At 50.5% G+C, this 14,726-nt stretch overlaps 1 protein-coding gene across 2 annotated transcripts; it reads right to left on the reverse strand.

The window, feature by feature from the left end:
- Positions 1–8,380: 8,380 nt before the first annotated feature.
- Positions 8,381–14,348, reverse strand: RGS16 (regulator of G protein signaling 16). 2 transcript variants are annotated; one of them, XM_037145653.2, is made up of 5 exons: positions 14,122–14,348; positions 13,227–13,337; positions 12,414–12,475; positions 11,963–12,129; positions 8,381–10,282 (listed from the first exon to the last, which is right to left on the reverse strand). In XM_037145653.2, the coding sequence occupies exons 1-5, from the start codon at positions 14,163–14,165 to the stop codon at positions 10,061–10,063; spliced, it is 606 nt and encodes a 201-aa protein (XP_037001548.2). In that variant the 5' UTR covers positions 14,166–14,348; the 3' UTR covers positions 8,381–10,060. The 2 variants fall into 2 exon arrangements, with proteins under 2 accessions (XP_037001548.2, XP_037001547.2); XM_037145652.2 differs by having other exon boundaries at positions 12,414–12,478.
- Positions 14,349–14,726: the final 378 nt, after the last annotated feature.

Here is a 14,726-nt window from a genome sequence, read left to right on the forward strand (position 1 = left end):
GTCCGGTGCCAGGGGGGCGGAGCCAAGGAAGGAGTGACCAAGGTGCCAAGTAAATGCACACACCCACTCCAGCAGGGACAGCCTGGGCAGAAGATGCTTTTTTTTTTTTTGGTAGGTTAGAGGGTATAAAAACAGATGGAACTTTTATACTCCTAGGAAAAGTGTGGTGGCCCTTCTGGGACTGGTTCTGACCGATTTGACGTACAAGGTCACGCTGCTCACCTCTCAGCCTTTTAGGTCACAGCAGCCAGCTCTGTCCTTCCCACGTTATTGCAAATCCCCTGTTTCCTTGGAGGAAACAAATGGAAAATAAACATTTGTTGAGCACTGATTTGGGGGCCTGGCGCCATGCTCATTGCTTTGCCAATGACATGGTCCCAGTTACTCCAAAACAGTCCTGCAGAGGATGAAACGGAGGCTCAGCAAAGTGAAGGAAGCTCTAAGTCAAAGCCGCCTCACCAGTCTGGGCCACGCTCGACTCACTGTCCTCAGAGGGCATTTTGCTGGCATTCTGGAGACCTGGCTCTCCAGCCAGGGCAGTGGCTATTTATAATTCATCATTTCTAGAGCTGTGGCTATTTAACTGAGTGACCTCGGGTGGGTTTGCTTAACAACGTTGGGTCTCAGTGCTCTCCTGTAATATGATTTTTAAGTTTCTTCTCTGCTCTCGATGTTCTGCTCTTGACCATGTCCCTAGCACTGAGCTACAGTGGGAAGTACTTCTGTCCTCAGAGAATATCCGGTCTTGCTGAGGTGATAAACCACGGAGAGAGTCATGGATGGCGAGCAGAATGTGGTTACATGATTGATGTTCACCAGGGTCATGCCATCCAGACGCTGGGTCTTTATCAGCCCCTCCACCCCAATGACACCCAAACCTTCTTCTCTAGCCCTAGCCTCTCTACGGATCTTGAATTTGCCCCAAACAGAGACCTCAGTCACCTCTCCCTCAGTCTGCTCCTAATCTTTCTCCGTCTCCATATATGGCAGCACCGCTGGCTGCTAGTCTTCATCTCCGTACCAGTACCAAGTCCTCTACTACCACCTGCAAAGCAGTGACTAACCTCAGCCCCGGTCACTGTTTATCGTGAGGAACTGTTGGCTCACCTCCTAGCCTCTCACCTAGTGTCTGGTTACCTGCTTCACTGACTCACCATAGTTTGCAGGACAAAGTTCAAAACACTTAATCTGTCATTTATTGAGCTGTCCCTGAAGACACTGATATCATCAGTGGCTATTCTAAATACTAAATGCAAGCTCCTCAAGCAAGTTCTTCATGGAACGTGCATCTCAGTGGGCAGAAATAGATCATAAGCAGTTGCAAAATGCAACATGTAACATGATTTCAAGTTGTGCTACGGTCCCCGCCTGCCCCTGTTCCCCACGGGCATCACCACTACTACCGTCCGGTTCTCCATCACATCACACCGCTTCCCGCCCTCAGGTCTCCGCACAAGTTGCTTTTGTTGCCTGAACTAATCATAACAGTAACAAGGAGGTTGGTGGTGATGATGTTAGCAAACATTTATGTAGCTCTTTCGGATGCTCCAGGAACTATCCTGAGCTTTTTATATATATTACATTACCTAATCAAACCCTTATGAGGTAGGTACTATTTCTTTGAATTAAAAAAAATATGTTTGCTGATTATAGAGAGAAAGGAAGAGGGAGAGAGAGAAACATCGATTGGTTGCCTCCCATATTCACCCCAAGCAAGGAGCGAACCCACAATCTAAGGACGTGCCCTGACCTGAAATCAAACCTCCAACCTTTTGGTGTTCGGGACAACGCACCAACCAACTGGCCCACAGCCGCCAGGGCGGCACTATTTTCAAACCCACGACACAATGAGGACACTGAGGTACGAAGCGATTAAGTTAACTTGTCCTGTTCTCAGGAGTTGGGCCGCATCACGGGACGACACAGACACGGATGCCTGCCCTCATTCTGCTGGAGAAGGGAGACAATGAACGAAATAAGTGAATTGTGCACAATTTGTTTCCTGGGGAAAATTCTACAGAGAATAATGTGGTGGGGTGAGAAGGGTTGAAGGTCAGATGGAAATTTTAAGTCAAGAGGTACATTTTCTTTTCTTTTTTTAATTTATCTTTAGAGGGGCAGGGAAGGAGAGAAATATCAGTGTGTGGTTGCCTCTCGTGAGTCCCCTGCTGGGAACTGGCCTGCGACCCAGGCGTGTGCCCTGACTGGGAATCCAACTGCAATCCTTTGGTTCGCAGGCCCGCGCTCAATCCACTGAGCTACACCAGCCAGGGCAAGAGGTACATTTTCTTAGTAAGGGAGACTCTAACGTCATGCTCTGGGCCTGCCTGCACCTCATGCCCTACTCTTAGGGTCATTTTCCGGTTATTTTAAATTTCAATGTTTTTCTTCATAAAGCAATTTGAATAGCTGGACCAATTTGGAAGGTTCTTTGGCAGTGGATTATAATGCCATCAGCACTGAACATGCCCTGAACATTTTTTCCTCTTTACCTTAGAGCTTCCATTTTTTCCCATTTTCCATTTTTACTGAGAAATCATTGACATACATCAATGTATAAGGTTAAGGCACGCAGCACGATGGCTTGATTCACACATGTCATGAAATGATGACCACAACAGGGTTAGCTAACCCCTGTCATCTCCTACACAAACGATAGCAAGAGAAGGAAAAATGTTCTTGTGAGGAGAACTCTTAGGATCTGCTCTCTTACCGGCATTCCTGCGTGTCAGACAGTGGTGCTCACTATAGTGATCATGTTCCATACCACATTGTTGGGGCGACTTTGCCCACAAGCCCCCCCGTCCGCCACAGATGAAAGTAAACACTACCAAGACATAATCTGCTTAGGGAGGAAAGGTGGCCGATCCCTCAAAGGGGAAGGACCTGGAGCCCCTTCCTCCAGGGCTTTTATTGGGTTGTAATACACAGGAATACAGGGCAGCAAGGATCAAACAGTAGATAACATTTCAAAAAAATCTGAGGGCTTAGTCTGAGTCAGGAAAGGGGGTTGCAGAAACTTTAGGAGACATACTCATTTCCTGCTCGGACCTTTATCATATGAATGAAAACACTCTTAGCAAAGCAGGTTCACAGGACTTTTAGGAATTCTTTCTTATGCCTGATTACCCTGGGGAACCCGCCATTCCCAGCACAAGGCGGCACCACCCTCTGTCATTGTTTTCAGGCTTAAGTCAGGCAGAGGAGGCAGATAGCCAAGGAATTCTCAGAGACTTCTTGCAGACAGACCAAGGACTCAGGCTTCGTCAAAGCCAGGGGGTGAGGGTCCATCACCCCCTTTCTCTATAAGCCCCCAAGTCCTTCCCTGGGGCCTCCACATGATCACGCCTGTCTTAGGTCGTTCCCCCCTTGGGGAATCTTACCCATCATTGGCTAACTGATCAAGCTTTGGAGGCCAGTTATGGAAAAAGGAGCAGAAGCAGAAGGAGCTCCTGCCAGGGAGATAAGCTTTGTCTCCTTAGCGGCTTATGGTCCAAAGGTCACTCACTCAGCCTTAGCCATGAGGGGTTTCAGCTCCTGAAACCAGGCAGGGCAGTCCCCAACACCACATCCCTAGTAATTATTTATCTCATAACTAGGAGTTTTTACCTCTGATCGCCCCTCCCCCATACCTTGCCTCTGGTAACCACAAAAATGATCTCTTTGTCTATGAGTCTGGGTGAGGATGGGAGTTTGTTTTTTTAAGTTAGATTCCACATATAAGTCAGAGCATTCAGTATAAATTTTTCTCTGTCTGCCTCACTTCATTTAGCATAATGCCCTAAAGGTCCACCCATGTTGTCACGACTGGTTAGAATTTCCTTCTTTTTATGGCTGAACAATGGTTCATTGTATATACATACCGCAGCTTCCTTAACCATGCCTTCATTGACAGATGCTTAGGATGTTTCTGTATCTTTTTTTTTTTTTAGATTTTATTTATTTATCTTTAGAGGGGAAGGGAAAGAGAAAGGGAGAGAAATATCAATGTATGGTTGCTTCTAATGTGTCCCCTGCTGGGAACTGGCCTGCAACCCAGGCATGTGCCCTTGACTGGGAATCGAACCAGTGATTCTTTGGTTCGCAGGCCGGCGCTCAATCCACTGAGCTACACCAGCCAGGGCTGTCTCTGTGTCTTGGCTGCTGTAAATAATGCTGCTGTGAACATGGAATGCAGAGATCGTGTTACTGTTCTCATTTGCTTTGGCTACATCGCCAGAAGTGGGGTTGCTGGGTCATATGGTAGTTCTACTTTAGCTCTTTTGAGGCACCTCTATATCATTTCCCACAGTGGCTGCACGAATTTACAATCCCACCGACAGCGTACAAGGGCTCCCTTTTCTCCACATCTAGGCCAAGAACTTCAATTCCGAAAGTTAATTTTAACCCTGTTGACTAAAGAAAACATATTTTAATCCTTATACCCACTGGGTTACCTTAGCAGGAGTTATGCCAATCACTGTTTTATTGAAATGAATTAATAAATAAAACTACAAAGTAGATCTCTTGGATATAATTCCAAAGGAAGGAGCCAGACTTAAACTATGATGAAAACCAAACAATGCGGAGGGAAGAGCTAGCAGAGCATGATGTGTCCACAGGGAGGCAGCAGAGGGGAGGGATGGGCGGTGAGGAGAGGGAAGCAGCCGTGGGGTTTGAAAACAGCACTCCTGACCTGTCTCAATTATGGGCTCGACTTCTGGTCTCCTCATCCAGAATTCTGGAAATGCATCGCTGGACTGACACAGCTGTCCTATGCTTGGAAGACAAGCAGGACCTGGCATCCTGGCTTTGAATTCATCCATTTTATTGAAAAAGTCAATCAATAGTTATTTACTGATGCCTACTCTCTATGCTCTTCTTATCATCGCATGGACAGGAGACTAAGCTTTGGAGAGGCTCCCAAGGTCACCTAGCGAATGAGCCAGGTTCCAACCCAAGCTTCTGACTCCACAGGCCTGGCTGTGAACCTCTTTGCTGTGACCTGCTCTGTCCCAGCTTATCAAGGTGAACAATATGACTCCTGGCCTCCAAGAGGTCAGTTTAATGGAAGTACAAGAGCTATGATGAGATCAATGACAGTGCCACGACATGAGTGTGGCCATCAGTAAGAACAGCATGTCCTAGAATCATGGAAATGACAGGCATTAACTCTGTGTCACGGGCGTCCAGGAAGGCCTCACTGAGAAGGTAGTGTTTTTGGTGGATTTGGAGGAGGAATTTTAAGGAGAGCATTCCCTGCCCCACTACCCAACCCCTAATATAGAAGCAAAAGAAGAAGGAGAAGGAGAAGGAAAAGAAGGAGGAGGAGAGGTCATTCGAAGTCCATCTGGGCGGGACATGAGTTAGAAGAGGGACTTCTGTCAACCAAAGTGAGCCTCATACGTCTTGGTAAGATCTGGCTTTTCTCTTATAGTCAAAGGGGAGCCACAGGAAGGCTTTTATTCAGCCAGGGTATGCTCAGACCCATGCAGCATAGAAAATGAGCTGGAGGGGAGAGGTTAGGAGAGGGAAGCAGGTGGAAAGCAGTTTTTATAGCCCCGATTGGAGAGGCTGAGGACTCCTCCAGGTCAGTCCTGGTGGGCCTGGGGACAAAGCGGCATCTCTGTGTATCAGCGTTAAGCAAGCAGAAGGCAGTAGGTGTCCAAGGGGAAGGATGACCTTGGTTTTGAATGTGTTACCTAAGAAGAGCCTGCGGGACACCCAGGGAGAGAAGTCTGGAAGGAAGTTAGAAATGATCATCTAAACTTTTCTCCTGCTGGATTTAAAACTAGTCATTAATTAACTCAAGAGCTATTGGCTAAACACATACAGGCTAGGCCCTGGGAGTAGAATGTATTGGAGAGGAGAATGTGCATAATCCCAGGAGTCTGACATCTGGTAAAGGGAGGCAGAAAGCAAAGAGCTAAGTGCTCTTACTCGTGAGCGTTGGCCACAGTGCAATAGTAAGGAGAGCCATAGACAGTCAGATGCATGGGCTTAAGGGAGGCTCCTTGAGCCATTTTTGCAAGACACATCTGCAGGCTGATTAAGGAGGTGGTGGGCAGCAATGATAACAGTAAAGGACACAGCAGGGAGGCGGCCCAGCATGTAAAAGCAAGAAACACTAAAATAGTAGGTGAATCTATTTAAGAATTGTGGTTATTTTTCCAAGGGGCGGTGAGTGGGATAACAGGAGACCAGGCCTGTGAGACCATTAGCAGCCTGCTCAGGAAGCGTTTTACCTGCTAAGCCAAAGGCCAGAAGTTCCTCGGGAGAGGACAGAGCCCATGAGTCCAAAGATATTAGAGGCCATTGCTAGCTGTGTGATCTTCAGGAAGTCACTTAAACTCTCATAAGCCCAAGACAGGGGGATGTGTAGGTCAGCAAAGAATTGTTCTTTTACCTCTAAGGCATACAAACCACATTCAGGCCACACCATGGACTCCAAGACCACCCTGTATTGAGAGGGAGGGCTGGGGGGATGGAAACAAGCCTTGAGATGGTCTCACTGAGTTGAGATGCCAGCCAGCAGCCACTGGATGTCTGTCATTGGATGTCCGTCATCCCCACCCATTTCTCTATTACTCACTGATTAGACCCCTTTTCCCACTGGCGCCCATATTGCTTCAGAAAATGCACATGTGTGCCCTTGTTTAAACTCATTCGGAACCTTCCCCACCATTTAACAAGGCTGTTTGCAGCTGACCATACGATTGCTGTTTCTGGTTTTCTGCCAGAAGCACAGGATACACTGAATAAATGAATGTAAAAAGGCAAAACTATGGAAGAAAGTAATGAGAAGAGAACGGTGTTACTACCTCCCCGCCTCCCCGAGTCCCCATCTTTCCTCTTCCCTCTACCCATTTCTCCTGGATGCAATGCACCCCACTGTGTACCTGAGCTCAGCTCTCCTCTCTGCCACTTACTCTTTTTTTTTTAAATGGAGGCATGATTGACATACAATATTATTGTAGTTTCAGCTGTACAACATAGTGATCTGATATTTATAGACATCACAAAATGATCTCTACAACAAGTCTACCTACTGTCTATCACCATACAAAGTTGATACCATATTATTGTGTCTACCCCTATGCTTTATGTTGTTTCTCCTCAACTTGTTTATCTTGTAACTAGAAGTTTGTGCCTCTTGATCCCCTTCACCCATTTCGCCCTCCCCCAGCCCCCTCTTCCCTGGCAACCATCAGTCTGATTTTGTTTTGTTTAGTTTGTTGGATTTTTTTCTTTGATTTTTAGATTCCTCAGGTAAGTAAAACTGTACTGTATTTGCCTTTCTCCACTGACTTGTTTCACAGAGCACGAATGCCCCCAAGTGCCACCCACGCTGTCACGCTCGCTGCTCTCGCCCCCCAGAGGGGCCGGCTTCCTCCCTAAGGGGGGTCTAGTTTCCTCATCTGTGTTCCAGATCCTCACGCTTCACCCGGCAGAGCTGCTGTCGGGGCCCTAGGAGGTCAGGGGCCTGCCGAGTTTGTTCCAGACTTCCTCCCCAGGCCCTTACACCCAGAACCCCTCAGAATCAGTTAGTTGCCCCTTAGAACTGGGCTGAGCGTGTGATTCCAGGGTTTTCTACCCAAAGTACCTGAGGTCCAGTCACTTTCCTCAGACTAATGACAGGGGAGAAATAAAAGTCAATATAAGGACCAGATCTGTATGGAAACAGATAATTCAACACAGAGTTGTTTTTTTTTTAATAGTGGTAACGAGAAAAACATTAGAAGATGAGTAGAAAGAGAGAGGATGCATTTGGACCCCTGAAAACCTACCCCCAAAGGTCTCGGGCCTCGTTCACCCATGGAATGGGCAGCCTCACGTACTGAGGGCCCCCCCCCCAGCCCATCTCAGACCCTTGTATGAAACTACTGAAGAAGACTCCCTTGAATGTCTATGAAATTATAAAATAGCCATGCAAATGGAAAGTGGGCTAAAGTGAAAACTTCAGAGGGACCACCCCGGATAATGACGCCTGGCTACCTGACCACGGGATTGGCCCCCTGAACTGTTTCCGGCAAAACCGGTGACAGCTGTGCTGTCTCTGTCTGGTGGACAAAGGATATAGACTCTGAAATGACAAGAGGCTGACCAGAGCCCAATCGGCACAACACAACAGCCCGACACAAGTTGCATCTGTCATCAGCTAAAGGAAGTCACTAATCACAGCGGCCACCATTAGACCCTACCCTTCTCTTTCAGTTCCGCCAGTGCCCAGCCAAGCAGGGGTCTTTCGTCACTTGTGCATGCCTCCACCTGTGACGGGGAAGTTCGCCCATCTGCCCCGTGGGACTTCTGTCCGGAAGCCAGTTCCCCCGCACCCAGCTCCCCACGGCGCTTCCCTTTCCCGTGTCCCTGGTCGCACAACCCTTGCAGACAGGAGCACCGATTTAGGTTCTATTTTTATTTGACAAGAATATAGCATGCTGAAACAGGCAAAACGAGATGAGTACATCATTTGCATCTTGGAAACCAGCTCCAGTTGTCCACAATAAATAAATATTTAAACAGTGAGGAGTTCCCGACAGGCGCTAAGAGGTCCCCAGCACGTTCAGAGGTAGAGGCTGGTGGAAGGAGGGCGAAGGGGCTGCCAGCTCCCGATGGGAGTCTCAGGTCGAGGCAAACAGAAATTACAACAATAAATAACAACAGCAATAATACTGACGGTAACAAAAAATAATATTCTCTGACAATGGTCACAAAACCAACAATACATTATAACTTAAATAATTTTCTCCTGGAGGAGCTCACAGTGCAGCGAGAACAGGGTTGATTTTCCTGGGGCGCAAGGGGCTGCCTGGTTCAGTCACCTCCCCAGCTTCGGCTCTGCACAGGTGCCACCTCAGAATGTATGTTCAGCGATGCCCTGAGGTGACAGGCAGGTTCTGATTTCCTCCGGTCCTGCTCTTCCCAGAAGCCCCTCTCCACGGCTCTACTCCCAGCTTCTGTGGTCTGTCCAAGGTCAGCGTGGTCCCTGCCCCATTTCCCCCAACATTCCAGTAAGTGCACCTCATGTCCACTGGAAGGAAATACAAGGCCCCCCCTTCCTTCCTGGGGTGCCTCTTTTTCCCTGTTCTCATACTCACACACAACAAATACTGGCTTGATTTAAACGGGACTTTCAGAAACTGTCAAGAGATGTTTCTTATGATCCTTCTCCCTCTCTGCACACCGCCAGGTGTGAGAGCTTACTAGCCACTCACCGAGAGGTCCCACCCCTTGCTCATCGGGGGCTCCACATTCAGGGGTGGAACTGAGCCAAGAGGGGGCACATCCCGGCAAGAGGCCCTCGCCCAGCCCTGCTCACAAGTGGACGCTGCCACAAACACAGGACCGGGGGTCACTGACAAGGTCACCAAGAGCACCAGGATTAATTTCACATGAGCAAGATGGCTTCTCTTTGGGACTCTCTACTGTCTTGGAAAGGGACTCAGAGGCCAGTTTTTGAGGTATAAAAATCTCACTTGGGGCAAACATCACATCAGCTCCCTGGGCCCGAAAAGACTGTGAGGCTGGACACAGGAGTGTGAACAAGTACAAGCTAAGGGGCCCTCGGACAGCCCAGAGGTAGGGGAGGTGGACAGAATGGAAAGAATCCACTTCTGGGGCCCCCTCCTGTGCCCAGGACAGTCTGGAAGTCAGGAAAACAGGACATGATCAGTCAGCTGTTCAACGGGCAGAACATCTGACCTGACCCTTCCCTCTCATTTCCCAGTTTCCCTCTACGTGCACGTTTCCCAAACCATTTGGGGCATTTCTTGCCCTGTAGGGAAGGACAAGAGCCAATGACAACTCTTGCTCCCCCATTCTTTTCTCCAGAGAGCACCGCCCAATGACCATCTCCGGCGCTTATCCACAAGCCCTGGGAGATGGCGGGGGAGACCCTCTCGTGCATGAAATTCAGTCCCACAGTAGCTGGAGGAGAGGCTGTTGGTTCCAAAACAAAACAGCTTTTCCCTTCACTGTCCTGTTGCTTGCTTTGCAGAACCTGCTTGCCACACAGGGGCAGCTGCCTCAGGGCTGGGTGACTGAACCTCTCTCCCCGGCTGGCTCCTCACTGCCACGAGGCTCAGGTGTGTAAGGGCTCTGCAGGGCTGCAGCCAGACGGAGAGGCGTTGGTGGCCGAGGCTTGGGCAGCCAGGTCCCGGTAAGCGGTTGACTTCAGGAAGCGTGGGTAGGAGTCCTTCTCCATCAGGGTGCGTGTCTTCCCCTGAGCCACATCGAAGCACGTGGCCGTGGCAGCCTGCAAGTTCGTCCTGGTTAGTTCCCTGGTCTCGTGGTCTATGTTCACCTGTGGGAAGGAGAGCAAGCGCACGGGTGAGTGGGGGTGGGAGATGAAGGGCGTGGTGAGGGCCCAGCAGGTGGAGGCAGAAAGGACTGGCAGGCGGGGCAGTGCAAGGAGCCTGGGGTCTCCTGAGTCCCTTAGCAACTGGCTTTCAACTCTGGGCCTGTCCCCACGTCTGACCCACTGTCTGCCCTCCGACTTCTCAGAATTCTCAAGGCTACATTAAGACTGTCTACAAGTGCAACCTCTTTTCACCACCACCCCCATCTGTAACCTCCCTGGCTCCTGTCACTACCGCCTCGCTTCCAGATTAGTGCCAGGGCCTGCTAAAGGGTCTCCCCTGGCTCCCCTCGCCCCTGCGGTCTGCTCGCCACGCGGCAGCCAGACCGGGCCTTTCAAACCTCGTGTGAGTTTGGTAGCAGCTCTCTTGTCTTCCCGGGGCTCTCAGAGCAAAAAGCCAACGTGTGTGCCGGGCCGACATGGCTACCTGGATCCGCCCTGGCCATCTGCCACCTGCCTGACCTCATCCTGTACTCTCTCCCCCAGTCTCCGTGTTCCCACAGGTCCTGTTGCTGCTGTGTGATGACAACAATGCTCTCTGGCCTTTGTACTTGCCCTTTTCCTATGTTAGGATGTTCTCACCTCCCATAACTCTTTCCGTTTCTGTCCACATGTCAACTTATCAGACAGCTCACCTCTCACTTCCCTTTATTAAATGGAAATACCTCACCTCCTTCCCTCCTTCCTCGGGGACTCCCTCCGTCCCCTGCTTTATGTTTATCAGAGGGTAGGTCACCCCCCAGCAAATGTTTGTTTGATTGGTTACTGGCATCTTCTCCCACTGCGATGGAGGCTTTGTTTTGTTCTCTGCTCTACTCCCAATAACTATAAGAGGACCGGGCATGGGATTCGTGCTCAATAAATCTGCACGGAATAATGTGGAATAAGTAAAAATGCTCAGAAAATATAATAGAAACTGTGGCACAAAAGCAGAAGCATTACTGCCATCTGTCCACTAGGTGGCCCCATGCTCTTTATCAAGTGCAGGTGCCAGGCTGCAGAGGCCTGAGGGAAGGTAACAGGTTCATTGACAGCAAACAGACTTGCCCACCTGAGGCAGGTCAGCCAGGGGAGACAGGCAGGTTACACAAGTTCCCTGGACAACCTCTCTCCTGAGTTGTATAAGTGTTTGGGGGCCTCTAAAGAGGGCTTAGTCTAGCCCTGGCTGGTGTAGCTCAGTGGATTGAGCACAGGCCTGTGAACCAGAGGATCGTGATTCGATTCCCAGTCAGGGCACATGCCTGGGTTGCAGGCCAGTTCCCAGCACGGGATGCATGAGAGGCAACCATACATTGCTATTTCTCTCCTTCCCTTCCCCCCTAAAGATAAATGGATAAAATCTTAAAAAAAAAAAAAAGAGGGCTTAGTCTACAAGAGTGGACAAGAGTGGGTATGGACAGAAGTCAACCCCTCCAGCCCCATCAGTGAGTCTGAGGGCAATGGCACCTAAGCCTGATTTTCCTAGGCTCCAGCTCATTCTCCCTCATGCCAAACAAAGCCAGTCTACTTTCCAGTCCTTCCCCTGCTGGACGCCCCCCCACATCCCTGACTTTCAGTGGGGAAGGAGCAGGCAGGATCTGGAGGACCCAGGGCACAGGTCCCGGCTGCACAGGTCCCGGCTCTGACCTCTTTCGGGGCTTCGCTGCAGATGAACTCCTCAAAGATTCTGTGAGCCCGGGAGGCCAGCTTGGTAGCTGACCGGATCTTCTTGAACTCCTCACAGGCCAGCCAGAACTCCAGGTTCTCCTCGCTGAACTCCGTCTTCAGGAAGGCACGGAAGGCGGCCACCCCACCTGGGTTAGAGGGAGAGAGGAAGAGACCGGTCAGACTGAGGAACGGCAGGGAATCGCAGGAGAAAAGACAGCAATTGTAGTCAGTGGCTCTATTTTTAGGATGTAATTTTCCCAAACAAGGGTCGGCCTTTGTATTGTGAACAGAGGCTGACACACCGAGGGAGTGTTATTATTATTACTACTACTGTGATTTCGCCCACACCTTCTGCTTCCCTCAGGCTGGGTCCCGTGCACATGGGCACACATGTGCCAGCCACAGTCAGAGACAACAGGGTCCTACTTACTTCTACTGTTCAGCAGCAAGTCGAAGGACTCCCTCCACGCCAGCACATCTTCTGACAAGTTTCTGCTAAAAAAAAAAAAAAAAAAGGGGGGGAGGTAAGATTTTAATTTAAAGAAAAAAAATCAACAAAGTAACGCATTGCACAATTCCTAGCCAGAACTCTGATGGGCGTTGCACAATTCACACAAAGTCTTGCTCTGGGATTATTGGAACTGACTCCTCAAACTCCCGATTGGGGTTAGGGGCCACAGTGGTGTTTCCTGGAAAACAAGTGAGTAACCAGGAACCAAAGCCAGGCACCGTCTGGCTCTCAGTGAATAACTCTAAGACTAGCTCCTCGCTGTCCAAAATCCTTTCTTTTCCCCTGACCCTCCAAGCATCGTTTTTGCACACTTCTCCGAGGAAATAAGGGCCACGTGAATAAAGGTTGTGTTGACCCAGAACCCAGAGCCCAGCACAGCGCCTGGCACGGTGGATGTTCAGTATTCAAGGGCCTCCAGGCGAGGTGCAGGCTAATGGAAATAGAGCTGTTGATGACAAACCTTAAGTGCTCTTGGACCCTGTCCTGGCCCTGGCTACGTGTGTGATGACACCTCCAGGTCATTCAAGCCCTGAGTTAAATCTCTGGGACCAGCCACCCAGTTGCCCATGAGCCAAGCAGCCATAGCAGACCAGCAAGAAGCCCCCCTAAAATCTCTGGAAAGGGGTCACCAAGGCATATCCTAGTTTCTCCTTGTATGTTCTTTCTCATGGCTCCCGTCCTACACCTGGCCCCATCTCCTCTAGGGGCCCTAAGCTGGTGGGCAGGACTTACCCCTCTTTGCTGTGTTTGCTGTTCCACTCGGGCTTGCCGACACTCCCAGTATCAGAGGCCAGGTCTGATTTGTGGAGAAAGATCCCCAGGCGTGTCTTGAACTCTTTGGCTCTGGAAGACAAAGCAGGAAACATGTAAGGATTCTCCATTTGCTCAACCAGGGCACAGGGGTTTCTGGGGTCTCAGAAGAGAGGTCAGGCTGGCACCACCCCAGTTCCAGCCTCAAGGGTCCCTGGGAACACTTGGCTCTTCCCAGGGCCTAAACTTCACTTCTCTCCTTAGTATCACAAAGCCCCCAAACAATGAAAGCAATGTCTGACCCATGCCTGCCTTACATTTCCTGAGCTTACAGCACTTCAGACACTAAAGTCACACTGCTCTCACCCTCTAGGCTTGTCATGAGTACTTCTGGGACTATGTAGAAACTGATTCCTCATCTTTACCTTTTCCTTCCCCGCCTCGCGCTTCAGCAAGGATTGGAAGCAGGTGGGTAGCTCCCTGGGAAGTGGGCACATTCCTAACCTGCAGACTTGGAACACACCTCCCTGCCTTCCTAGGGCCGGAGAAGGCCATGCCCAGAGATCTGAGCTGTAGAATAAAAACCAAGGGCTTAAGAAACTGGGGGATACAGTCCAGGTGATGCCAACGTGGTCTTCAGCAGGTCACCTGAGAAGGACTGCCATTCATCAGAGGATAGGGAATGAGAGTCCTGTTTTCCCTTCTCCCTTCCCTTGGTCCAGTGTTCCTCTGAGACTCCACGGGACACATCGGAGCATGTGGCGCCAAGCCGACCTCGGCCTCTCCTTTCAACCATTAGCATCCTATTATGCATCTTACCCGGGGACCCAAACCTGCCACCCCGCTTCCTCCCAGCAGCTGGACAAGCTCCTCTTACCTCTCCAGGCAGGTGGTGGGGAAGGCGGACAGGGTCCGGCACATGGCTGCGGGTGCAGGGCAGCACGTCGTGGAAAGAATCGTGGCGGGCTCCAATTGGCACCGGGAGTGCGAGGAGGTAGAGGATCGGCGGCGGCTGATTCTCGGCGGCGGCTGATTCTCGGCAGCTGACACCCGGTGGCTGACACTCGTCTGCTCGGGTTGAGTTTTTCCAGCTGTACGCTAAGGAGCTCGCTATCCCGCGGCTTTTATTCCCTCGGAGGGGGCGGGGCCGACTACTGGCCGCCCACCAATCGGAGAGCGGGACTGAGCGCTGCGGAGGCAGAGGCGGGGCGGGGAGCCAAACCCGCTGATAGCCAAGCTCCGGGCTGCTCCCCAACCCGCGTGCAGCCTTCACACTGTGGGGCACACGGGGCTGCCCTCCTCCTGCCAGACGCTGGCACGAGGAGGGAGAAGCGGCAGGGAAGTCACACAAAGATGAGACGCACACACTCAGTTTAGCAGGAAAATAATACCCCGCTGGCCTCTTGTACAATAAAAGCTGGAAACCAACTCAAAGGTAGTGGAGGATTTGCCGAGTGGGGTGAGAGTCTGGGAGGCACACAT

This window comes from Artibeus jamaicensis, unplaced genomic scaffold (genome assembly GCF_021234435.1).
Source record: "Artibeus jamaicensis isolate MK-2021 breed Jamaican fruit bat unplaced genomic scaffold, CSHL_Jam_final contig_327, whole genome shotgun sequence".
In the NCBI taxonomy this organism is placed as follows: Eukaryota; Metazoa; Chordata; class Mammalia; order Chiroptera; family Phyllostomidae; genus Artibeus; species Artibeus jamaicensis.